Source organism: Equus asinus, chromosome 12 (assembly GCF_041296235.1).
Source record: "Equus asinus isolate D_3611 breed Donkey chromosome 12, EquAss-T2T_v2, whole genome shotgun sequence".
Taxonomy (NCBI): Eukaryota; Metazoa; Chordata; class Mammalia; order Perissodactyla; family Equidae; genus Equus; species Equus asinus.
Window position 1 is genome coordinate 42,227,612 of NC_091801.1, and position 26,227 is coordinate 42,253,838.

The 26,227-nt window shown below is 39.8% G+C and overlaps 1 protein-coding gene and 1 pseudogene across 1 annotated transcript in view; both read left to right on the plus strand.

Annotated features, from left to right (window-relative positions):
* Window positions 1–6,371, plus strand: part of LOC123283950 (ligand-dependent nuclear receptor corepressor-like protein pseudogene) — a 55,415-nt pseudogene extending 49,044 nt beyond the window's left edge.
* Window positions 1–15,913, plus strand: part of LOC123283954 (large ribosomal subunit protein uL15m-like) — a 68,522-nt gene extending 52,609 nt beyond the window's left edge. The window contains 6 exon segments of the mRNA XM_070480914.1: window positions 7,548–7,941; window positions 8,810–8,857; window positions 8,859–8,968; window positions 9,568–9,737; window positions 12,199–12,342; window positions 12,842–15,913. Coding sequence (XP_070337015.1) covers window positions 7,548–7,941; window positions 8,810–8,857; window positions 8,859–8,968; window positions 9,568–9,737; window positions 12,199–12,342; window positions 12,842–13,179 — 1,204 coding nt within the window. The 3' untranslated portion in view covers window positions 13,180–15,913.
* The last annotated feature ends 10,314 nt before the right edge of the window (window positions 15,914–26,227 follow it).

A 26,227-nucleotide genomic window follows, 5' to 3' on the forward strand; every position in this document is an offset into this window, starting at 1 on the left:
TTAAATTTAATCTAAATCCTCACCTGTCATAAGATAAGTGAATCCACAATGTCAAAAGTTGATAAAACAATTAGTGATTGAGATCCTTTAATTTATAAATATGGAGGCAGTCCCCGGAAGAAATAAAAAAAAAAAGTGAAAAGTAATTACCTGTGGAGAACTTTTGTTCCTCATTATTATTTTGTATGACTTGATTTTTTTCATAACAAATGTATGCGTTAGTATACTTTAATAAAATTAAAACAGAAACTATTTAGCTGTGAATGAAGGCCTTGAAGTCAGGGCCAAGCTTTGATACAACTGGGTAGGTTTTGTCGAGGTGACATTTATTTCCAGCCCCTTCCCGTGCCCTCTGATTGGCTCTCTCGGAATTGGTTTTCTCCCAGTATCAAAGGGATTCACTGCCCTCCTGCCCCTGGCTTCCTCCCGCACATCTCTGGTTGTTTTCTGCTCCTCAACTTTGATCATTACAAAATGAGTCTATTCTTGGTCTCATTCTTAAAATGATTTGTTTTTGGCGCTCCGGGGCTCGCGCCCCTGCCTCGTGCCTGCGCCGCTCGTATGTAAATGAGGGCGCGGGACACGGGACGCGGGACGCGGATGGACAAGGGAAGAGAGAGAGTGGCCGCTGCCCTCGCCGCCCGGTGCCGGAGCCCTCGGTGCGCGGCGGAGAGGAGAGGATGCCGGCGGGAACTCGACTCTTGGCGCCACCGTCTCATGCACTGTGTAGGTTTTGAGAGTATTTTAGAAGGGCTTTATGGACCACGGCTACGAAGAGACCTGAGTTTATTTGAAGGATTGTCTACCATCTCTTGATTCTTCATAGTCAACACCAACAGAGGAACTGTCATCTCAGGGCCAGTCCAACACTGAAAAGACTGAATGCCAAGCAGAAAATTACCTAAATGCACTCTTTCGAAAGAAAGACCTTCCTCAGAACTGTGATCCTAACATTCCCCTAGTTGCTCAGGAATTAATGAAAAAGATGATACGTCAGTTTGCAATTGAGTATATTTCAAAAAGTGGTAAAATTCAAGAGAATAGAAATGGTTCAATTGGACCAAGTCTAATATGTAAAAGTATTCAAATGAATCAAGCAGAAAACTCCCTTCAGGAAGAACAGGAAGGCCCCTTAGACCTCACTGTGAATCGAATGCAAGAACAAAATACTCAGCAAGGGGATGGAGTGTTAGATCTCTCTACAAAGAAAACCAGCATAAAATCTGAAGAGTCGTCCATATGCGATCCTTCTGAAAATTCAATGGCTGGGAGACTACAGAGAAACAGAGAGGACTATGTGGAAAGAAGTGCTGAGTTTGCAGATGGTTTGCTCTCAAAAGCTTTGAAAGACATTCAGTCTGGAGCACTGGACAGAAATAAAGCAGGCATACCTCAAAAAACTTTACTTCTCCACTTAGAAGCCTTACCAGCAGGGAAGCCTGCATCTTTTAAAAACAAAACTCAAGATTTCAATGATAGTTACTCATATAAAGACAGTGAAGAAACTTGTGCAGTGCTGCAAAAAGTAGCCCTGTGGGCAAGAGCTCAAGCAGAGCGCACAGAAAAAAGTAAACTCAATCTACTTGAAACCTCAGGATTAAGATTCCCAACAGCTTCCAGTTACCTCCATCAGTTAACTCTACAGAAGATGGTTGCTCAATTTAAAGAAAAAAATGAAAGCCTACAATATGAAACTTCACATCCTACTGTACAGTTAAAAATTCCTCAACTACGAGTAAGTTCTGTTTCAAAACCACAACCTGATGGTCCTGGTCTGCTGGATGTTATGTATCAAGTTTCCAAAACCTCTCCAGTCCTAGAAGGATCAGCTCTCCAAAAACTGAAAAATATACTCCCTAAACAGAAGAAAATAGAATGTTCTGGGCCCGTAACTCACTCAACTGTTGACTCTTACTTTCTACCCGGGGACCTCTCTCCTTTGTGTCTTAATTCTAAAAATGGAACAGTTGATGGAACCTCTGAAAATACTGAAGATGGATTGGATCGAAAAGATAATAAGCAGCCCAGGAAAAACCGTGGCCGTTATCGGCAGTATGATCATGAAATAATGGAAGAGGCTATTGCAATGGTAATGAGTGGAAAAATGAGTGCTTCCAAAGCACAAGGAATTTATGGGGTACCTCAGGGCACTTTAGAATACAAGGTAGAAGAAAGATCTGGAACACTGAAGACTCCTCCTCCGAAGAAACTCCGAGTACCAGACACTGGGTTATATAGTATGACAGATTCAGGGACTGGCAGCTGCAAAAACAGCAGCAAGCCTGTGTAGATTACTTGTTAGGAAAGTGTTTGTACGTGTGTATGTGCGTGTGTTTGTGTGTGTGTGTGTGCACAGGTGTGTGTTTGTGTGTCTGTATACACACACGTGGGAATTACAGATGCTCACTCTGACAGGAGACATGAAAGTTTGCAGTTCAAAAACCACTTACATGCCTTTTGAAAAAAAGTTTTATTCAGGGTTTTCACTGTGGACAGAATTATATAGTTGCTTACTTAATTCTGATAGTTTGTATTTAATCCTTGTATAAATAGGTGAAAAAGATTGAGGTTTTCTTTAGTAGTCAATAGCATAAAGCGTTGTGGGAAAACAAGTAATTGTCAAGTGAAACATTTTTATAGGTGAAAGACCACCCCAGCCATTCAGTTAAACCATCTTATAATGGAAATATGCTATTAATAGTTTTTAAACATTTTTACCTAACATACTTACCGTTACTGTAAGTACGTCAAACAACCAATCAGAGTTTAAATACGCAGCTATCTCCATACTAAGAAAAATTAATATATACAGTATTAGGACACTACAGTGCATTCTATGAATATAGAATATGAATATGAAATGCACTCAAGTGCATCCACCAGGAATAGACAAGAAAACCTTAAATGATATGTATAATGAAATTTAATATTTATCATTTAATAGTTGTTTTAGCAGGAAGTTGGGGTTTATAAGGTATACACTTTTTGAAAAAAACTGACACATTGTTAACCCCAGGAGCTATAAAATCCTTTAACATAAGATGGAATACTAAGAACAAAAAGTAATTTAAATTTAATTATTAAAATAATTTAATTTTGTTTTTCATTTGAAAAATAAGCTCATGCGTAAGATTAGAAAAGAAAGTTGCAATGCAACTTAGAGCATGTTTATAATGTGCACAGACAAAGCTTGAGAATGATCATTTTGGTTTAAATGTGCTGGTTAGTTGATGTTATGACTACTTTAAATTTTAAGGATTGTGATAGACTCCTACTATTGAAAAACCTCAGTGTAACTTTAATGTATTTCCTGCTGTGACATTTCAAAACATTTTCAGTTTATCAAAATGAATTACAGATTTCATTTTGGTGGGCGATACATTATCATTTTGGTAATAACCAAATTTGCAGTTTGTTCAGGGTCTTAAATGGATTTACAAATATTTAACACTGAAGCTGTTTTGAACTTTCAGTAATGTAAACTCTACTAATTGGGCAGTTAGAAGCTGGGCAGTGCATTTTAACTTTTACTAGCCTCATAAAAGAGACCAGTAATTTTTATATAGCAGTTTTAAAATGTGGTTCAGAGTATCCATGTTGGATTTATGGAGTATGCCGTTTTAGTGGTAAAATGTTATAAAGCATGTGCCTCCATATAAAGATTGGGGATTTGCTTCATATGTTCACACTTCTCCGAGTGCCCCTTTGCTCTGTTAAAAGTCAGGTTCTGATCATTTTTCTAAGCCAGTTTTCCTAAGTCCAAAAGGAATACTTAAAGCTGAATTTAAAAAATAAGTGCACCTTGTCAAATACTTGTGTTTTTACACTTGTGTTTGTGTGTATCTAATAATCACATATACATGTAATACTAAAGAGATTTTCAGCTATTACATTGAAAAACTGCTTACATATGTATAAGGAAACTGAAGAGAGGAAAATACACAACCAAGTAGATATTTGGTCTCTTCGATCCATACTGAACCCTCTTCAGCAATTAATGTTACCTGCATGCTAGGGTATGAATCCTCTCGCTCTTTTTTATTCCCCCAAGAAAGTATACATAATAGATTGCAAAACAGCAGATGTCAGGGTCATCTTTCTTTTTAAAGAATTCAGCCATATTTTGTGGGGGCCAGAACTTGGATGATTTAATATATTTCCCCTCCCCGCCCCCCGCGCCCCCAGTGAAAAGCAAAGTTAATGTTTCAACACAATTTTATTGACCTCTTTATACAGAATTTTACTTGCAAAAATTTGGGGGCTTGAAGGCATTACATAATATTTATATTGTATTGAGCTTTTTTATTCCTCACACTATATTTACATTAATAAATTGATTGAGAAGTTTATAGTAAAGGGATACTTACAGAACACTTTTATATCATTTAAAAGATGACCTGACCAAAAACTTGACAGGATTCATAAAATCAGGGATCATTTTGCTATTGACTTCACAGTGCTCAGTAGTTTTATAGGTAATATTATAGTTAATTTGCAGCGTTTTAGTACTTGTATTATTTATTTTTGGTCAGAAATAGTAAATTAAATATTTTTTGATAGTTTGTAGGTAATGATGAACTCCTAACTTTTAAAAGAAACAAAATGTTTCTAGTTATTGAGTTCCCTTTTGATTATACAAACTTGGAAAGGCAGGGAAATTTATGGGTTCCTCTTCCCCCCCAGTGATTCCATTAAGATATTCTCTATGTTAAACTTTCAAAGTACTTTATAAATTTAGTTACCAGTTATTACTTATTAATTATTTTCTGAAAAATCCAGTTTCAGCAGACTTTTAATGAAGGTGAAAGCAACCATTATGTGCTTTGTACTTATTTGAATGTTCCTCAAGTATTTTATATTTTAAAAAAAGAAAAAAAAAGAAGGCAAAGGAAAAACAGTGCCTCTGTTTTTAGAAAACTCCTGCTCAGTAAAGTTGTTTAAACCATTTCTGGTAGCTAATGATAATTTTATATTGTATACTAACTTTAGTGAGACTGATTTTTTTAGTTGTTTACAGTACAAATACTTGTATTTGTTTTTTAATGGCAGTATTTCCATTGTCGCAGTAATTTAGTAAAACTCTGGCTGCCTTGATTTTGACAGATTTTGTTAATATAAACTGATTGTTAGGCAATTAGTTATATTTATGCATAAATCAATTGCTCTATAATTCATGAATTATTTATTACAGTATTTTCTAATGAATTCATGTATCTGTCTTGTGTTGTAAATGTACTGTAATTCTCTTCCTACTTTGTGGTGTTATATATCTAAATCTGATTGTATGAATTTTAATTGTTCAGTTAACGTGTTTCTAGGTTGTAATTTGTAGTAAAGCTCTTCAATGCTTTTGCACTTAAATTTAAAAAATAAATAAATAAATAAAAAATAAAAATGATTTGGTTTTGGCTCATGGTAAAGATCAGTAATAATCTAATAACTGAAATTCCCTTCCTCCTCCTGTTCCCATCCCTGCCAAATATTATTTAATGTGTGATCTCATTTAGGGAGATTAGATGGGAGAGTTTTATATGCATGTTTTTGTTTTTTAATCTCAGAAACAGAGGGTTAAATTGATCAGATGCTTCACTTCACGGTGTATTAGTATTATGGTTCATACCAAGTACCTCATGTGATAAATTTATCCCCTTTTATTTTCATCCCCCTCTCTCATTCTCTACCCACCTTGAGAATTTTAACTCTAAATAATGAGCTCAAAAGAATTCATCTCTGTTGGCAGACTGTTAAGGCACTGGGATAGGTAGGGGAAAATTATTTGGGAGTGTGTGAGAAAGAGGCCTTCCCAAGGAACTTCAAATTACACCATCTTTACAGGGCTTGTTTTATTCTTTTTACATAATGATTCAGTAGTCACTATCAACTGGGACTGGAATTAGGATGGACTTTAAATCTCTCGTTGAGATGTTTTCTTATGGCAAGGTCTCATTAACATCATTTAAACAGAGTGTAGCACAACACCCCCAGCAGGTGGGTGCTTAATAAGTATTATCATGCAATGACAATGATGCTGTAAAACTATAGGCTTCAGGTAAGGGTTGATGACTTATTCACCACACACCTTAACCTACATTCTTAAAACACAGATGAAACTCATTAAATTATTTTGACAGTTTTATATGCTTCATCAACATGTTGGATATGGGATAAACAAACGGCCTACAGTTAACTACAAACAATTATTTCCACTATTATTAACGGATGTTCACCAATAACATTATATAACCTACACAACAAAGAGCATCTACTTGCAAGAAATGCAGCACATTGTTTTTTATTTCCTGTATCTCATCTATTCAATACACATTTTTTCCATGAGAAACATTATTGGTGTTAACACTCATCCGAAAGTTCATTACTTAATGCAAACGATTTTCTAGGTAGAGAAAAAAATTGTATATATTTCTGTAGATTAGGGCACGTTTTGCAACATATTTTGTAATTTTCCTCTCAGAAGTATGAAAATTCTAAAGAAAAGATTATGAAATATATTGAAGTAAAACCTCTTAAAGGCAGGAACTAGCTTTTTTTTTTTCAGTATTTTGTACTTCTAAATAGAGTCTGGACTTTATCTTCACATTGTTTTATAGAACTCATATATCTGTATTTTTCTTGAATTTGCATTATTAGGTCCACAAGAGACGTACTTTTTTTTTTTAACTTTTATAAAATACTCCATTTGGGAAAGTCTGTCCTACTAGATTTCAAACAACGTGGGAGCAAGATCTTGTTTGACTTCATCCACGTATATTTTTCAGTAACAAGTTTCAGTGTCTTGCTCATAAATATTGCTTAAATAAAGCATGAATGCAAATTTTTCTTTCTGTAGTATTTTATACTTGTTTTAAAATAAGTTGAAAAGGGTTTAATTAAACATAGAAGTAGCTCCCCTCCAAAAATTTCTCTCCTTCACTATTTGTGATCACTAAGAGGAACCAGAAAGAACAACTCCCCAGCGAGACAAGTGAAATATAAAAAGAGTAAGAGAAAGAAAAAGAAAGGAACCTTGTCTTCTATACCACATTCACTTAAGACAAAAATAGGGAAGCTATTTTTTAGCTTGAAAATAATGTTATGTATTCTATGCTACAGATATTCAATTTTATATCCTACGAAACACTGCTGTTCTACTAGGAGGCAGTGTAAGTGTGAGTCCTGGCTCTGCCGCTTGTTGTGAGACCTTGGTTAAGCTACCCGACCTTGCCAACCCTTACCGTCCCGGTCCGTAAAAGGTAGTAGCATCTACCTCCACAAGCGATTGATCGAATAAGGCTGACAGCACAGCGATGACACGTGCCAAGCGCTCCTATGGCACCTGTCATCACGAGCAGCAGCTCAGTGAAGTTCGTTATCTCAGCGACTCGGTGGGTCAGTGCAGTACACGTAGAAGCACACTGATGGGAGTGCGTAGGTTGAATTTCATTACACAGGTTAGTATTAGCCAGGCATTTTACTAGCTGGACTCTGAGTATTGTTTAATCTCACTGTGTTTAATTAGCCAAATTCAAAATTAGTAATTCTGCGCTCAGGTTATCTCATTCTCCACAGCGCGGTCAGAGAAGACACTGCCTCTTGAGGATCGCAGACTGCAGCGTTTGCAGTGCGCGTTTGCTGTGGCGGAAGAGAACACCGGACGTTCAAGCCCGGGCTCAAGCCACGATCTCTCAAACCATGAAGACATCCGCAGCGAATTTACCAAAAAAAAAAAAGGCAGAGCAACACCGACATGTCAATCTTCTAAAGCTTGCGAGGCCGCTGCCGGAGTCCAGGGCGCTGGCGCGCTCGCGGCATTGCGACAGGGGCGGGGCCGCAGCCGTAAAGCAGCGTCCCAGACCACGTGGGTCCAGGGCTCGGGACCTGCTCCGGACCCTGCCCCGGGTTAGCCTGGCCAACTTAAAGCCGAATCCGGGCTCCAGGAAACTGGTAAGTGGCTGGTGGCGTTGCGGGCAAGCGCTGGCGCACGGGGCGATGGAAGCGGCCCTGCACTGCCCGCGCTTTCCGGGGACTGCTTATTCCAGAGGGTATTGGGATGGAGGTAGGGTTTCTGAGTCCCTGTTCTCCTTAACTGCAGAGGAAAATCTTCTCGCGTGGTCTCAACTCGTAATACGGTTTATACTTAAAAGCATAACTATGCTAGGGCGTAGGAGCGAAGTCGCACTGCAAAATGATTGTCCCGTTCAAAATTGGAATTAAAATGAAGGACTTTTCCAGTATAGCTTCATGGGAAAGAGTTGAATTGATTTATTCCGTTAGATGTCTCTTCAAATCACTAAATACAGCCAGAAAAGCTGTTAGGTGGCGTACTGTAATTTTGAAAATCAGTCCGTTGCCTTCGTGAAGTGACAGGAAGTAAATTAAGAAAAATGTTTTCTTTATTAAAAATTAATCTTTAAATAAAATAATATATGGGTAGCAATGACATATTTACAATTCCAAAATAAAATTTCTTAACTATCATGTAAGCTTTGTTTGTTGTGGATGTTTAACTCTAGGTTTTTTTCCGTTCGAGCCTGTTGTAGAATCCTTATCCCCATCCCATCCTTGGAAGTTTGCCTTTGAAACACAGCTTGCACTTTGGTTGCAAGAATTAGGTACATCTTCAGAGGCAAAGATGCTGATTTAGAGTGTTTGGACGCTAGAGCGGCTAGGACAGTGCTTGGCACAAGGTAGTGTTAGCTAGTACTGGTTGGTTGGATGAATAAATGGTGTAACAAAAAATATACAGCGGAAAGATGAGATACAGTTTATAAAAAGGCATCTGTAGATCATAAAACTTTGTTCTTTCCTTTAGGAAAGACGACCGAGGGGGCGGAGAAGAGGTAGAAGATGTGGCAGAGGCGACAGATAAAGGAGAACGACAGAGAGGAACCCGGCCCCGACTGGGCTTTGAGGGAGGCCAGACTCCATTTTACATACGAATCCCAAAATACGGGTTTAATGAAGGACATAGGTAGGTTGTTCTGCTTTTTAAAGTAGAAAGCCCTGTTTTTCGCTGAGAATCACCTAAAAAATAGCTTGGTAGAAATTGATAGTCACTTTGAAGCAAACTTTTGCCCCTGTTCCTCTGAAGTATCTTTAGTCGTGCCATTAGTTTGGAATAGTAGGGAAAAAAGCCCAGACATTGAGCCTGCAAAATGGAGATAATGATGCCTGCTCTCCTGGTTGTTTAGAGGCTTAGCAATAATATATATAAAAACCTGGCTCATTGTGATTACCCAATAAATGACAACTACCATGGTTACTTTGAGTTCCATTAATGCATAATTCAGATAGTGGGTTAAATTTTCCCCAAATTTGTTTGTTGATTTGTGTAAATGAGTGAAGTAAAATGCTTAAGAGGCAAATTATTTTTAGCAAAATAAAGGAAATACTGGTTTTGTTTCATTACCAAAAATCAAGCAGTATAACGTTTCTGTTGTAGTCAGGAGGGTCTTATTTTGTTACCATCTAAATTGTTGGAGGAAAATAGAGAACAAAACTTTTAAGTTGATTTGGAGAACTTAGAGGAAGAGAGTTGAGTTTTCCAACTGTTACTTTCTTGTTTTGTAGCTTCAGACGCCAGTATCAGCCTTTGAGTCTCAACAGGCTGCAGTATCTTATTGATTTGGGTCGAGTTGATCCTACTCAGCCTATTGACTTAACCCAGCTTGTCAATGGGAGAGGTGTGACCATCCAGCCATATAAAAGGGATTATGGTGTCCAGCTGGTAGAGGAGGTAAGTCTGGATTAGTATTTTTGGAGTTAGATAGGAGGCTATTTCTGATTTTCATATAATCTATACTCTGCCTCCTTTGTTTTTATCCCTTTTGAATTGTTATAACCATTACATAGTGGTGATTGTGTTTATACTCAGTTGTGGTTTTAGAAAGCCAGCATGATGACGTTGAGGGGCCTCTGTTCCCATGGTCCGGGAATGCTCTTCTCCCGTGTGTCCGTTCAGCTTGTTCCCTCCCTCCCTTTGGTTCTCTGTTCAGATCTGATAATATCAGAAAGGTCTTTTTTGATTTTCTTTTATAAAGGAACACTCAGCCCCCACCCGCTTCCCCCACAGTCGTACTCTGTCTGCATTACTCTGCCCGAAGTATTTTTTTCTTTGAATATATGAACACCTGACATTTATTACTAAGTAATGCATTTATTTTTCATTGTCTTCCTCAGTGTGATGTAAGTTCTTTGAGAGCAGGTACTGTGATTCATTCCTATGTTTGCAATATTGGAAATATTGGCTCATGATAATAACTCAGTATTTATGGAGGAAAGGGATCAAATCCAATTCTAATCGCAGTAAAGGACTTTTCTATTTATAGAAGTTGGCCAGGAATTTCATAAGCAAATAAACGTGTTGTTAAGTAACTACTCCTCCTTCTTGTTGTCAGTAATGTAACTGTGTGAGTAACTTAGTGTCCACTAGAGGGAGGCATATGTTTACGGAAAAACCTTTTAGATTCCTTTGAAAAAGTAAACCTTATGGATAAAGGATTTTCAAATAAGATGATTTGAAGATAGATTACCAAATATGCGATTAAGTCTCAGTATCCTACTCTGGGTGTATAAGGGAATGCACATGTAAATTGACATGGAAAAATCCGTGACCTCTTCAGCTGTTAAACTGCGCATCCCAGCAACTCACAGGTATGTGTCTATTAAACTAACAAAACTAATCCTGAAAACGACACCAGGGCAGTGGTTGTGTAAGTACAGTTCCACATCGTTTACAGCTCTGTAAATTGATTTCAGATTTGTAGTAAATAGTGGATAATAAGACTTTCTGATCCTTCAGCATAAAATTACCAATTTGGAAAGATATGTTTTCAAGGAAAAACAAAATAAACCTAACTGATAGAAAGACATTCCTAAAAATGCTTTTATAATACTTAAAATACTGAAACTAACCCCAATGTCCAAGGATGGGGAGTGGTCAAGCAATCTATGGAATAGTAATTAAAAAAGCACAAATTATAGGGGCTGGCCCTGTGGCCTAGTGGTTAAGTTTGGCGCCCTCCCCTTCTGTGGCCTGGGTTCAGTTCCTGGGTACAGACCCACACCACTCGTCGACGGCCATGCTCTGGCAGCAACCCGCAGACAAAATAGAGAAAGACTGGCAACAGATGTTAGCTCAGGGTGAATCTTCCTCAGCAGAAAAAAGAAAAATCACAAATAATATGGCAAGACCTTACTTTATTGAGTCAAACGTACCATAATTATTAAAATGCAGGTCGGTATCATAGATGGAAAAAGTGTATCTTAGAATTGATGGAATATTTTTTAAATATATTAAAGGTTCATAATTAATAAAAGGAACTTGATTGGGAGCCAGCTTGTTTCAACCACACCAAAATAGGAAAAAATTCTTATCACTACATAAAGAATGGTAATGATGCCATCTTTTTATTTTTGTCAGAATCTGTTTTGAAATTAAAATATAGCACATCCTAACTAAAGTGATCAAAAGTAGAACTTAAAAAAGTTCAGGACTACATTTTTCAGTGTTGACCATGGTAGGGAAAGGTAAACTTATTTTCTGTCAGTTTAGAGGCTGTAATAAAGTCAATAACGAATGCAAAGTGAATTTCTGTTGTCCTTTGCTCACTTTTTTCCTAGAGAGGGTGACCCCTCCAAAGCTCAGATATTTTATTCTTTCGCTGATTCTAGCCCACTCGTCCCCCTCTTTAACCTTCTCTTGGCCTCTTGCTTATTGATCGATAGGAAGATAAGTCATGATCTGTATCCTACAGCGTAATGTTGTGGTTAAGAACACATACTGTGGCTGGACTGTCTGGGTTAGAATCCTAGCTTTGTGATTTTGGGCAAGTTATTTAACCTTTCTGTGCTTCAGTTTCCCCATCTGTGAAGTTGGTTTAGCAATAATTCTGTCATAGGGTTGTTAGGAGGGTTAAACAGCCAACTATTACCGAAGTACTGGGAATGGGTGCTTATATTGGTGTCTACGAAATACATCAAGTGAAAATATAGTCATCTCTGCTCACAGGGAAGGAAAATTGGTAAAAGAAGGGGGCCTAGAAAATGTAAAAGAATTTGATGTTATTTGATAGGACCTCAAAGCAGAAGTCTTTGAAGTAGAATTGCTGTTACATTGTGGGCATTTTGGAGGAGAAAACACAGTGTAAAAAGGAAGCTTGCCATAGTTAATTTACTTGTAGCCAAGCTATCTACTCACAGACTATTTTGACGTGTTACACGGTGCTGATACCTTTAAGGCGAAAGTTAATATTGAAGTACAGTTGGCTTCGGAACTAGCCATTGCTGCAATCGAAGAGAGTGGTGGTGTCGTTACTACAGCCTTCTGTGATCCCAGAAGTCTGGGTAAGCTTGCTCTGCAGTCATTTTCTTCTCTCCCTCTTTGTCTCATGCTGGCTGCATGTGAGGATTGTAAAAGTCCTCATGGCTGTTTGACTTGCCCTTTCGACACCTCTGTTTTCTGTTTCAGGATTTCTTATTAGTGCTGTGGCTGGTGGGGCTCTGTCCTCTGATAGACCTCAGCCAGTAGGTCGTAAAAAGGTTTTGTTTTTGTTTTTGAACACAGGGCTTAAATACAATGTTACCTATGTCTAGAAACTCACTAATGGTTGGTAACCCAGGAGTAACTCTGACTTTCAAGATACAAACTTTTGAAAATTAAGCATTTCCATTTGTTTACTTAAAACAAGCTTATTTAATTAAAAAAGTTCTTGGAATTAAGTTCTCATCTTGGTCATATTTAAAAATTAATGATTATAAAATACCGTTATTAAAAGAAAATCATCATGTAAATAAAATAGTCAACATTTGCATTTCTCTTTTTTTAATTTAAAAATTGTTTTAGAAATTCTCTGCAAACCTGTTCCATTCTTTCTGCGTGGACAACCCATTCCAAAACGAATGCTTCCACCTGAAGCACTGGTGCCATATTATACTGATGCAAAGAATCGTGGTGACCTGGCGGATCCGGCCAAATTTCCTGAAGGAAGACTTGAACTCGCCCAGAAGTATGGTTATATTTTACCTGACGTTACTAAAGATGAACTCTTCAAAGTGCTTACTACTCGAAAGGACCCAAGGCAGATTTTCTTTGGTCTTGCTCCTGGACGAGTGGTGAATATGGCAGATAAGAAAATCCTGAAACCTACAGAGGAGAATGTCCTCAAGTATTACAGCTCATGAATTCCCTTCCAAGAAAGCAGAGTTGGAAAAGAGGACTGGAAAAGGAGGCAATGCGATAAAACAAAGAATTGGTGCGGTCACTGTGTTTGAGTGATGTCTACAACCTGGCTCTCAATAATACTTTCATCTTGGTCATTGTCTTATTTATTATCATAGTCATTATCAAGGAAACTCTGCCTAGCAATGGCTTAAACAAATTAGAGTTTTTTTCTTATTTTTTATCACCTAAGAAGAATTGGTAGTGATGGTAATAGCCACAGCAGTTCAATAATCTTGCAGTTTCTGTATCTGCAATTCTCAGGGCCTCTCCCCAAGACCCTAAGATGATCACCATGGCTTCAGTAAGAATAACCTTAAAGGGCAGGAAGCAGCGGGGAGAATGGTTCAAGCTATAGCTGCCCTGTTCATAAGGAAGCAAAAGTTTTCTCATGCCCACCCCTTGCAGACTTTCATATACATCTTATTATCCATAGCTGTGTCATTTGATTCCCTCTAAGGGCAATGAGGTTGACGCACTGAGACTTAACTATGCCTGCCTCTACAGTTGGTAGATGGGAGAGGCAGAACATCCTTGGGGATGGAAATTGATTAGCCAACCACTAAGGACTGCCAAAGTCATCAAAAAAGTTATTCGTTCAGTATATATTTGTTGAATGTCAAGTATTCTAGGTTCTATTTAAATAACATAATATACATATATTTTATAGGGTACTTGATATTTACAAAATATATTTTTATAAATATAAAATAATTAAAAATACTTGAGAAAAGGTGCACTACTTCAAAAAAAGATCATAATAGAAGTTTTCAATGTACATTTTTTAAAATGTGCTTTCAAAAACTGTACCTAGGCATTCTGGAAAATGGAGTGAAAACAGGTATTGCAGTTTGAATGGTACTACGCTAGAAAACAAAAGTAGATAGTTGCAGCAAAAACTTGTAGATATAAAGATGTTTCTGTGAGAACATAAAGGGCTGATGTACCCATAATGCACATGACAGAGGGTTTCACAATGTGCTGCCAGGCACCGTAGCTTTTAGATACTCGTCGATCCGTTGCTGCTGCTGTTAAGTTGGTTTTTCTTACTAATGCAATAGGATAGACTTAGGGTAGATGATGATAACACATTGTGTCCTGTGAGAAAATATTGGGCCGTGGAAAAGAGAATTAAAAGGGATGATTTAATTTTGAAGTTACATATATGATCCTGAAAGAGAGAAACAATAGGAATAGTATTATCTTATAATAGCACAACTATTTATTTGGTAAATTTAAGACAACTGTTTAATATTATCTTTATTATGTTCAAGATTATCATTATTATGTTTAAGATATTATGTTTCTAAGACATAATTTTCACTCTGATCTCATTAGTAACAATATAACAAAAGTTGAGGCAAATTCATTTTTGTTTTCAATCTGAAAAAAGTCACTTTTGGAAGTTTCAAGAATGGAAAAAGTGCTATAAATGTGTTTCATTAAATTGTTGTTTTAAAAATGTATTTTGAAAGTCTACAACAATGTATGAACACACCATTTTACTATTAATTTCTTCTCCTGTACATATCCGTGAGACCAGAATAAAAATGGACTATTTTCCTGGCTAGATATGCATTTATCTCATAAGGGAGCTCCTAATTGTGAAAATACTTGGGTGAAACCATCATCTCCATTCTGTGGATCCATTCCCAACGTCAGATGGAGAGACGAATGTGACTGGATTTCACCTGTTCAGCTTGTAACCCCAACCTTTGTCTCCACTTGGAATAAAGTTGTGTACTTTGGCCATCAAAAGGAACTTCCCATTCACCATCTGGCCCTTCAGCAGTCCCCTAAGCACTAAAAATAAAAGTAAGACTAAACGGGTGAAATTAATTTTAATGATTTGTTTTAGTTAAGCCAATATTTCCAAGTATTGTCATTTCAATATGTACGTAGTGTACACTTAGTAATGAGATATTTGATCTTCTTTTTTTGTACTAAGTTTTCAAAATCCGGCTTTTACAGCATATCTCAATTCAGACTATCTGCATTTCAAGTGTTCAATAGCCAAATGTGGCTAATGGCTACTGTGTTGGACAGTCCAACTCCAGAGTATCTGGGATTTAGCTACTCTGTTTCCAGTTGACTAAAGCAGCACATCTACCGTGACAATCAAGTTCGGTGGTGGGTTAAAATAGTTCTATATAAATTGATGTGCATAATGAAGATGCATGCCTAATTAAAATACAAAACCACCTCCCCTTGGAGAGAAATCAAGCAGGTACCATAAGCCAAAACATAGACCACACATCAGAAAATATTTAGATAATCATCACAAATCTGCTTTTAATTTTGAAATATTTGAAACATAACCATCCAATATTAGAAGACTAACAGAAAATATTTGAAGTAATCCAATAGTACAAAATAGAGGCAATAAAAGTTATGAGTATTTAATAAATGTTGTGTTTAATAACATGGACAATATAGCCATGAAGTATCTTTAAGTAAAAAGAGTTAGAAGGCACTGTGTCTGATATTACTTAATTTTGGTAAAATAAAAATATTTATCATGATTTGAACAAATACATAGTAAAAAAGATTGAAAATCTATCGATCAAACTCTTCAAAATGTAATATATAGACGTCTGGTTTATGGAAATTTTGTATCTTTTCCACATGCTTATCTATGTTTTCTAAAGGCACCATTTTTTGTTCATAACAAAAAATAAAATAAGGCATGGCACTGTGCATGAGTAGCTAATCTGAAAAACCTTCCACTGTAAACGCCTGGATATGCAAGACAAATTATATCAAGCATTCTTGTACCTGCAAAATTGAGGTCATATAAAGGAAAGCACAATGCCTCGTTTTCCACAAAGAAGAAGGAGTTCAGAACAAGCTCAATGAGCATCCAGTGCTGAGGCTGGTGTACCGCTTCCCTAAGTTGATGGGTATGTGAGGATGGGTGGGGAGCTTCTCTAGAACCTAGAGGATTGGGTTTTACTATCCCTACAGGAAGAGGAACTCTGTACTGGGACCCTGAAGGATCCGTGTTTCACAATGAAACCCCTACAGTAAAACTAACCCTCAGTGAAAAACTTGGCTGAAATATAAACCCACAAACACAGGGAGTTGACAGACAAGTCTTTGTTTTTTTCTTGGACTCCAGCTGGGATTCCTCTAAGAATTTGTCACTAAATGTGTGCCATCCAGTTGGTGTGGCTTCAGTGTCCACCACAACTGTACCTAGGAAAAGTCTAGCCGAAAAATAAATATGAAAGTATATTCTAAATTAATTGCATTTCCGTAGCAAGAGAAACTCTACACCCAGGCTACACAACAGTTTCAAGATAAAGCATTATGAAGTTTTAGCTTCTAGTATAAATATAAATTTACAAATCCTATATTGGGGTTTCTATTGTTAGCTAACAAATTCTTACAAAACTACTGGCTGAAAACCACCTTTCCATATACTTATGGGTTCTGTGGGTTTAGAATTCAGGAAAAGCATAGGAGGAAGGTTCTACATGTTGCACGGTGTCTGGGGCACAGGCTCGTGAAGACTTGACAGGTCAGGGTGACTCCGTGGCTGGTGGCTGGAATCAATCAGAGGAGTCTTCACATGTCTGTGAGTTGATTTTGGCTGTAGTCTGGGTCCTCAGTGAGGGTTCACAGGAGCACCAGCATTTGGCCTCTCCACGTGACTTGGGATTTCCACTGCATGGTGGCCCCAAGGTTCCAAAAGCAAGTGTCTTTGCAAACAAGTCAGAATCAACATTGCCTTTTATGACATAGCTTCAGGAGTCCTGCAGCATCACATCTGCTGTATTCTATTTGTTAAAAGTGAGTTACTTATATCAGCTGAGATTTGAAGGAAGGGGACACGGAAACTGCCCTCAATGAGAAGAGTGTTAAAGGATTTATGGACATATTTTAAAAACACCACAGTCTGCATTTGGGCTACAAATTATTTAAATTCCTCTCACTTGCAAAACATACTTACCTTCTCCCAAGACCCCTCAAAAATTTTATTTCATTACAGCATTTGGGTCCGGTTCAAGGCCCAGGATCTCATAATCTAAATCAGATCCAGGCCAGATTAAGTTCTTCAGATACAGTTACCCTTGATATGAAGACCTGTGAAGCAAAGAGGTAAGTTTTCTGCCCCCTCTAGCCACACCCCTCTTCCAAACATACACATCTATGGGGATACAGGCATTGGATAACTGCTACTGATATACCCACTTAAAAAGATGGCAAAAAAAAAAAAAAATTGTTCTGTAACAGTGATACAGTGTCGGATACATATGCTGTGTATCCACAGCAATTCTGAGGTACACCCAGCTGCATGCTGGCAGTTCTCTGATGTAGGCTCAGCCCTACTCTCTGGAGGGTTTTTTTCTTGCTTTTGTTTTGCTTTCCCCATGGTGCTTGGCTTTGACTTCTGGTTTCTTGGTTCTGTACTCTGACAAGCTGCACAGTATTTCCATAGATAAAGCATGACAAATTATGAGCTAAAGATGCCAAGTTATAAGGCCCATTATGAAAAAACCTAACATGATTGAATGTAATTAATATCAACTGAAAGTAGGTTTAGAATGCTAAGAATTTATAAAAGTGTTATGATAAATTGCAAAAAGCATATTTTCAATGATTAAGACACAATCTTAAAATCTGAAAAATAAGATACCACGAAGGGGTAGGTATAAAAAAGTAGAATTTTATAAACAAAAGTTTTATTAAAATTTAAAACACCTTACACGGGTAAAATAACAGTTTAGATACAACTGAAGATAGAATTAGTTAACCAGAAGAAAGGACTAAAGGGAAAGCAGATTAGAGTGAAAAACAAATGTGTAAGGTTTAATGAGCTTGTGGGATAAAACTATATGGTCTAACATATCTAATGGAATGTCTTTGAGGAAAGGAAAGAGGCAATATATGATGTGAAAATGATTGAAAATATTCCAGACTTATCTTAAATCGTTAGATCCCAGAAGTATAATTACCCCCAAAAGGATAAATAACAATAAATCTATACCTAGAAATATTCTAAAGGAAATTTCAGAGTCAGATCTTACAAGCAGCCTGGGGAAAAAAGACAGGATAACTACAAAAAACAGTAAGCTTGACGTTAAAGTTGACATCAATAAAATGTCGAAAGATAATATTATATATTCATGGTGCTCAGAAAAATTAACTATCATTCTAGAATTCCAAGCCCAGGTAAACTACCGTTAAGAGTAGGCATGAAATAGACATTTTCTAGAGAAACCACGAGGCAGGAAGTGTCTACCACTTATAGACATTCATAAAAGAACTTACAAAGGGTGTCATTTAGGAGGAGGGAAGTCTCCACACTAGGAAGGAATAGGATACTAGATCCAATGGGGATCGAAGAATCTGTTAGATACATGGGTAAGTCCAATTAAGGTTTACCCAAGTTCTGGAGATATAAAAAATTATGGAAAAGAAAATTGTGTAAGACAGGAGGCAGTGGAGTAACTGGAAGTAACAGATAATAAGCATCTTGTATATCTTGGGAGGAGACTAATCATAACTCACTTTCGACATTCTTAAATGAATTACGGTTATTAAAATTGTTAAAATATCACAAAAGTCAGAGAGAGAAGATAAAACTCTGTTTCAGGGATATAGAAGAGAGGGGACTTTGAAAATTCTCTCATGACAAAAGCACTTAGAATATTGCAAACATCATTGTAAAGGTATACTGAAATGCTCATGATTGAAAGTGTAACACCTCGGCTCCAAAAACAAAGAGTGAATGGACAGCTGGAGTGGAAAGTGAGAGCTGACACAGCCGCTGTGCCAGGAGGCACGTCTGTATAGTGGTGACCGAAGGCTTGGCTGATAGTCGTCCACAAGACAACGTGTAAGTTCTACACTAGGGCTGAAAGGGAGCACCGATGCTTCAGCCGTGCTTGTGGCAACTGTTGATAGTGGTGATCAAAGGGCTTGAGTGCTAATGGTCACATAGGATGTGGGAATTTGAGAAACAGATTTGAGCATGAAGCCTGGACTTGCAAAGAACAAGCTCAATGAGCATCCAGTGCTGATTGCTCTCCGTGTAAATGTGGACCAAAAGAAAATGCCCACCTTCAATAGGAAATGAAAAGAGATATTGTCTGCTTCAGTTCTGGCTGTGGAAAGGGTAGAAAAAAAATGTTCCCCCTAACATTTTATGACCACATGCTTCCATTCACATGGATTTTTGTGCTAATATTTGTATTGCTTTACTTATGAGGTCTGGGAACTCAGACGACACAGGATTTCTGAGATAAAGTCGCACCAAATGGAAACTTTCAATCTAAAATAACAAAATACAAGAGGAAGCAAGCTATCATGATGTCAGCCGCAGACAGAAACAAATCGCATCATTAATCTGTCAAGAAGAGCAGAATCGAATTATTGGGCGGAGACTATGTGGTGTAGACTGGCTAGCTGTTCTCTCAGTGTGTTTCATCTTCCTCTCGGATTCAGAGATGGAGTCATTACATTTCCAAGTTTCCCTTATGGTTGGCTATGGCCGTATGACCAAGTTCTGGCCTATGGAATGTGTCACTTTCAGGCCTACTTGATGTAAACTTCCAAAATACAATCCTCCATTCTCAACCTTGCAGAATGGAGAGAACAGTATGGGTTTGGAGGAGGAGGATCCAAGATGTATACTCAAATAGGCACAAGGAAGACCACTCAGCCCCAAATACCTGTTGATCTGATTTCTGTTTGCAAGGAATATGTGGCACAGAGACTGATTGCGTTTTTGCAGCAACAGCTAGCACTAAACAAATCAATAAACTATAAAATATGTGTAAGTGATTAAACAGATAAAAGAAGGAATTGAAAATAAGAAAAAGAAAAACTCTTTCAGTAAGGACCAGGCAGATTTGGAAAAGAACCAAAGTGAATACCTATAAACTATATGCATCATCTTGTATATCTTGGGAGGAGACTAATCATAACTAGCTTTAGACATGAATTACAGTTATTAAAATTGTTAAAATATCACGAAAGTAAGAGAGAAAGAAGATAAAACCCTGTTTCAGGAATCATATGAAAGCCTGGGGGAGGGTGTGGTCTTTACTCCCAGGGATCATCATCTGTATTATTGATCCTTCAGCCAGTTGCAGCTATGTGACAGTGAGGTCCAGAGATGGTCCTCTGCTTCAAGCAAATTTGGAAATATTCCCTTTAGCGGCTGCCACTCTGATCCTAGATTAATCCATAAAAGCTATGATCTTAAGCATTCTCCATCAAGCTAATGAAGCTCAGCCATCAGGGTCCCTACACTTGCTTGCACTCCTTAAGGGCCTTGGGATAAAATCCAGCAGTTTGTTCACCTGGTCAGAGATTTTTTTGTAATGTTGAAATAGTTTTAAATGCAATTGACTCCTGTCTCCAACTCTCAACTTTCCCTACATCCCACATTCTCTCGTATCAGAAGGCTTGAGAACGACAAAGCTGACTTAGGCTATGACTAAATTTGGCTGAATGGCACTGATTTTTGAGGTTTGCAGTCACATCTGTATTGTTATTTAGAACAGATGTAGCAAGATGACCACTCTCCACTGTGCTGATTCATCCTGCACCGTTGTGACACAACAGTGTCACAAAATACGTCAGGTGCAGCTCATGTCCTTTTTTTCATTGGAGTAAAGGCTTCTACCACAGTTCCTCATGCTGTTGACTATTTCGATATTTTACAATAGTTTACATTTTCTTTGGGAATTTGGCTATTATGTGGAATATGTTGACTACAGAGCAACTTGAGTTTTTCTTTATCATTTAAATGTAATAAGATGCTCATTATACAGCTGTTCAAGCCTTGTAAGGTGAGTACAGCAAGGTTTTGAAAACTAAAACATATTTTTGCTGAATTAGAGGAGAAACCCATTCACAAATGAGATGCAAAATATGTATTTAAAAAGCTAATAAAGTTTGAATCCTCTATCTTAACTGAAATGGCATTTGGAAGAGTTTCAATGAACCCTGTTAGAAGTGGCAGATTCCTGGTTGGGTGTAGGAAGTTGCTGTGGACGGGTGGCACGGAGGCTCCAATATTTCACATCCCTCGGTTTCTGTGCCCTTCGCCATGTGACTTGCAGCATCTGCCAACTCAGCCCTTCGAAACAGGCCTAGACTTGTGAGCTGCTTTGGTCAACAGAGTGGGCAAATGTGCCAGTGTGCCAGTTCTGACCCTAGGCCTTCAGAAGCTGTGTGTGCCTGTGGAGTTGATTCCCCCTCTGTCGTGATCATGAGAACACTTCTGTGTAGCCTGTTGGGGGATCAGGAACCATGTGGAGGAGCGATGCCTCACTCCCCCTAGAGGACATTCCAGACCAGCCAGCACCCAGCTGACAAGCCAGCTGAATGCGGACACCTGAGTGAGCCCAACAGAGCTCGGCAGAGCCCGTCCGAGACCAGCGCAAGCAGCCAGCTACCCCCGAGACTGTGCAGAAATGGTCAGTAACAGGTTTTTTGTTCTACCCAAGTTATGTTTTGAAGTGGGTTTATTATGCTCGTTATTGTGACAACAGATGCCTAACATAGAGGGATGCATTCTTTGTTTTTGTTTTTATTAATGAAAGAAAGAAGAGGAAAAACAGCTAAGAATTAGGGAAATATGGGAAATGTAATAAAATGAGCCCTAAACTTCATAGACATTATTCAAATACTGTAGTGGGCTGCACGGTGGTCCCCAAAAGATATGTCCACATCCTAACCCCTGAAATTGGTGACTGTTACCTTATTTGGAAAAAGGGCCTTTGCAGCTGTAGTTAAATTACGGATTTGAGATGAGATCATCCTGTAGGATCCAGGTGGGCCCTCAATCCAGTGACAGCTGTTCTTATAAGACACACACAAGAGAAGACAGACATAGAAGAGGGGGCGACGTGAGGACAGAGACACATTGGAGGGATGTGGCCACCAGCTGAGGAAGCTTCAGCCACCAGAAGCCACAGGGGCGTGAAGTGGATGCTCCCCGCAGTCTCTGCAGGGAACGCGGCCCTGCCGACAACTGGATCTGAGAATCTTGCCTCCAGAGCTGGAGGAGAGGACGTTTATGGTTTTTTTAGGCACCAAGTTTGTGGCAACTTGTTACAGTGACCCTAGGAAATTAATGCAGGTACCCAGAAGTAATTTGTAGTCAAAACATTTTAGATTCTGACCAAGCCGCTGCCTCAGAAACCACACGAGCCTCTTATTGTCTGTGATGGTCTCTAGGGAATGAGCTGGTCAGAGTCAGGAAGGAGGGGCTCGAGACCTTCCCATCTGTTCACCAGCAGCGATGCCCTGACACTCACCTGAGCAGGGGCCCTGGGGGGCCCAAGTCCAGGCCTGAAAATGACCAAGTGGTCCCTTGTGAGGGGGCTCAGAGTCTGGAGGAGAGAAGGACAAATGCACAAAAGCAGGGACATGTGAAAGAAAAGAACAAGTGCTAACCCGAAAATGAAGAGTGTGTGAGGGAGGGCTGGGCAGTCACTGGGTGGGAGAGTCTGAAAGGCCTCACTGAGGTGACATCTCCTGGGGCCAGGAAGAGAAGAGGGAGCCAACCCTGCCCAAGTCTGGGAGTAGCGTGGCGGGGAGGAGGCACCACTGGGCAGAGACTCACAGGCAGAAGTGAGTTTGATCAGAGGAGGCTAGAAAGGTGGCCAGTGTGGCTGGAGGGAGCCTGGGAAGAGCGAACAGCAGATGGGATGGATGGTAGGGCCAGGGCCTGGGGCCTGGTGGACTGTGTTAGCTATCTGCTCCTCTCTGGCAACATTACTCGAAAACTTAGCTCTTATAAAGCACCATATCTAATAGCTCACAATTGCTGTGGGCCTGGACTCCAGGCACGGCTTAGCTGGGTGTCTGCCTCAAGGTCTCTATGGAGTTGGGGCTTTGGCCTCAGCTGAGGCTCCGCTGTGGTGGGATTTGCTCCAATGTTGCTCACATGACTATGGTTGGGATTCAGTTTGGACTGGGAGCCTGAGTTCTTTCTGCCTGTCGGCATGGGCGCTCTCTAGGCTGCCGTTTTGCTGACCAGCACCTGATATTCGATTCCGTCTGCTCCGCTCCTTCTCCTCAACACACAGTCAAAAGGAGGAAATAATACTCTGCAGACAGCGCACTCAGCGTTCAAACTTGAACACGGGTTAACAACAGAGGGAAACTGGGTGGTTGTGAACAAGCGTGGTAAGGGATTGCTAAGAGAATTTCATCCTTTTTTGGAATCTTTCAAAGTTTTATGAAAACTTTAATGTGTTTGAAAGTGGAGAAAGTAAAGAAACGATTCCTCGTTGCTCCCTCTGGTCCAGCCCTCTCCGTGCTCCCAGCCCCATGCTGCACACCTTCCACCCCAGCGCCTGTCAGCCTGGGTTGGTTGAACTCACCTGGTGAAACATCTGGGTCCTCATGTGCTTCTGCTCTCACTCATGTCTGTGGCCTGTGTCCACCGCAGGCCTGAGCCCATTGCCTCCCGTGCACAGTTAGAGAGAGAATCCTCCCCACACCGAGACCAAGGGACGGAGGACAAAGCCACCATCTCCCACACTTCCTCTCTGCAAGAGCATCCTGAATGGAGAAGGGAATAAATGAATCAATTAGTGAAAATGTTGGGAAGGGGCTAGTTTCTTGACTCCCTGATCTGCCATGTGAGGACAGGGCACTAATATTTCCTGGTGCATTTAGAAGATCAAGGCCAAGAGGAGAAATCTGCCCAGCTGGCAAAGACGGACCAGCTCAGGAGTGTGAACAAGTACCTACTCACCTGTGTGTCGGTGTCAGGAGCTCAGCCCCACCTGTCTCCCTCTGTGTCCTCATCCAGGGACAGTCTGAAAACCAAGCAGATAAAGCAAAGAAAGAGAAACATGCCATGAGAATCCAGGCTTTAATAACATTGCTAGAACCAGCAGTCATGAATCCCCCCCCAGACATACACCTGCCAGTGACCCTGCCCAACCCATGCACCTGCAGGTGACCTGAGACAAACAGGACAGCCTTCTCCTCTCCCAGGGCTAGGGGTAAGAAGGCTTGGACACTGCTGCTCATAAGGAAGACAGTAATAGCCCCACTTGTAGGTAAGATGATATTCAGAGCCTTTTAAACTTGAATTAGACCTCCCATTTGGAAGTATTATTTAATTAATATTTAATGCCTGGGATTAACACCAAATCCTAGGAAACCCTCACAATTATCACTTGGGAATTCTTGTCTCTACAAGGACACCGCTCTGGAATTTCTGAGGCATTAATTCTTGGTTAGGTGCACACACGTTTCTTCTCCAGCACCCGCCCCAGCCCTCTCTAGCCCCCACCCTCCCTGCCGTACCCTGCCCCCTGCTCCCTGACACACCCATCCCCAACTATCTTGGCTCTCCTCCAGGTGGGATTCAGGCAACATGAGGACATTGACCCTGACTTGCCCGCCATGGCCTTGGACATGTGGCCAGGCCACTTTGGGATCTCCTAATGGTGGGTGAAACATGTCAAGGACTCACATCGTGTGAGAAGGTTCACTGACTCTCATTGTGCATATCAGGGACTAAAGAGCCCTCACACAGGAAAGAAGCAGGAGGACACACGTCAGAAGTCTACTGGTGTGTGCCACGATCCCAACAGGGCAGATAGGCTCAGCAAATGCAGAGTGCAGGAATTTAATTTGGGGAGTAATTTAGTTGACTTCTTCCTGAAACTGAGGATGAAGAGGTTAAAAAATCTTTCCTGGACTAGAAGTAGAGAAAAAACCTTTGAGATAATCTTTGCTAACTGCAACTGTGCATACTCAGCATAATCAACTGTTGTTCAAAGCTAACCAGATCTTTCTGTCCCTCCCTAGTATGTGAGCGAGCGAGTTGTCTTTCCCAGGAAGTAAAGGTCCAGACATCAAGATTCAGCCTCACAAGGCCAAATGCAGGCTGAAGATGAAAACTAACCAGAAAAGTCCGGAGAGTCAAAGGAAAAAAAATCTCAGCCTTCAAGGCCAAGTGCAGGCTGACGGGAAGGAACCAACCAGCAAGGCAACATGCTCCCCCTCCCCTGCCTAAAAGCCCAGCACAAGCTGCCTCCTCTGTCTAAAACCCCAGATAAAAACCCCTATCTTCTTCCCTTCGAGGAGGTGGATATGAGTTCTATCTCCCATCTCCTAGTCTGCTTGCCTTTTGATAATAAACCTCTTTCCTTGCCACAAGCCTGGCATTTCCAGTTTTGGGCCTTTCAGTGTAACAGGTAATGAACCTGTGTTTGCGTTCAGTAATATTCACATATCTTAGTGAAATGGTGTCTGGAGATCTGTCTTTGTAATTAACATCACCAGGATTATACCTTCTTCTCACAATTTATGTGTATTAAAGCATGTGTCACCTCCAAAGTACTACCCACATCAACGTTAATAATTCTAAATACGGCATGGACGAATAATGCAGTGTGTCAGGAACAGGGGTGGGGTACAACCTTTAGATCCCGAGCTCCTGAATAGAGAAACCATGTCTGGTAGTACGAATTGAAACCCAGTGAGTGGGAAATACACGTATTGGCTCATATAATATTTCCCTGAGGTTTCCGGAGGTGTTACCCCTTTGACAAGTGAGGTGACCTGCGCTCAGAAAGCTTTAGTGATACCCCAAAATTCCATGCTACAAAATGAAGAGCTAGAGTGTAAACCTACCTCTGTTGTCTCTGAATCTCAAACTTCGAAACGTGCTAGTCTTGAGGGAGTAGGTCCCAGACCCAAGTTGTACCTGGGTGTCCCCTCAGATGAACGATCAGACACTCTTCCCTCTCACCATGACTCTTCTCCTTTCAGCAAGTTCCCACAGTTACTCCCCATGTTAAGCTGCTCCTAATTCAGGGGAACTTTCAGTGCATTGACCCAAATTCCCAAATATCAGCCCTCTGCTCTCCTCTGTTTTACGGATGTTTCACCTCCACTTACTCATGTCAGCACATATGCACCAGGAACAAACGTGCTCACGGCCCTCCAACCTTTTACCGCATCTGATGATCCCAGCTGACTCCAAAAACTGGATCGCCCTTCTCGTGGCTGCATCTGCCGCAGCAC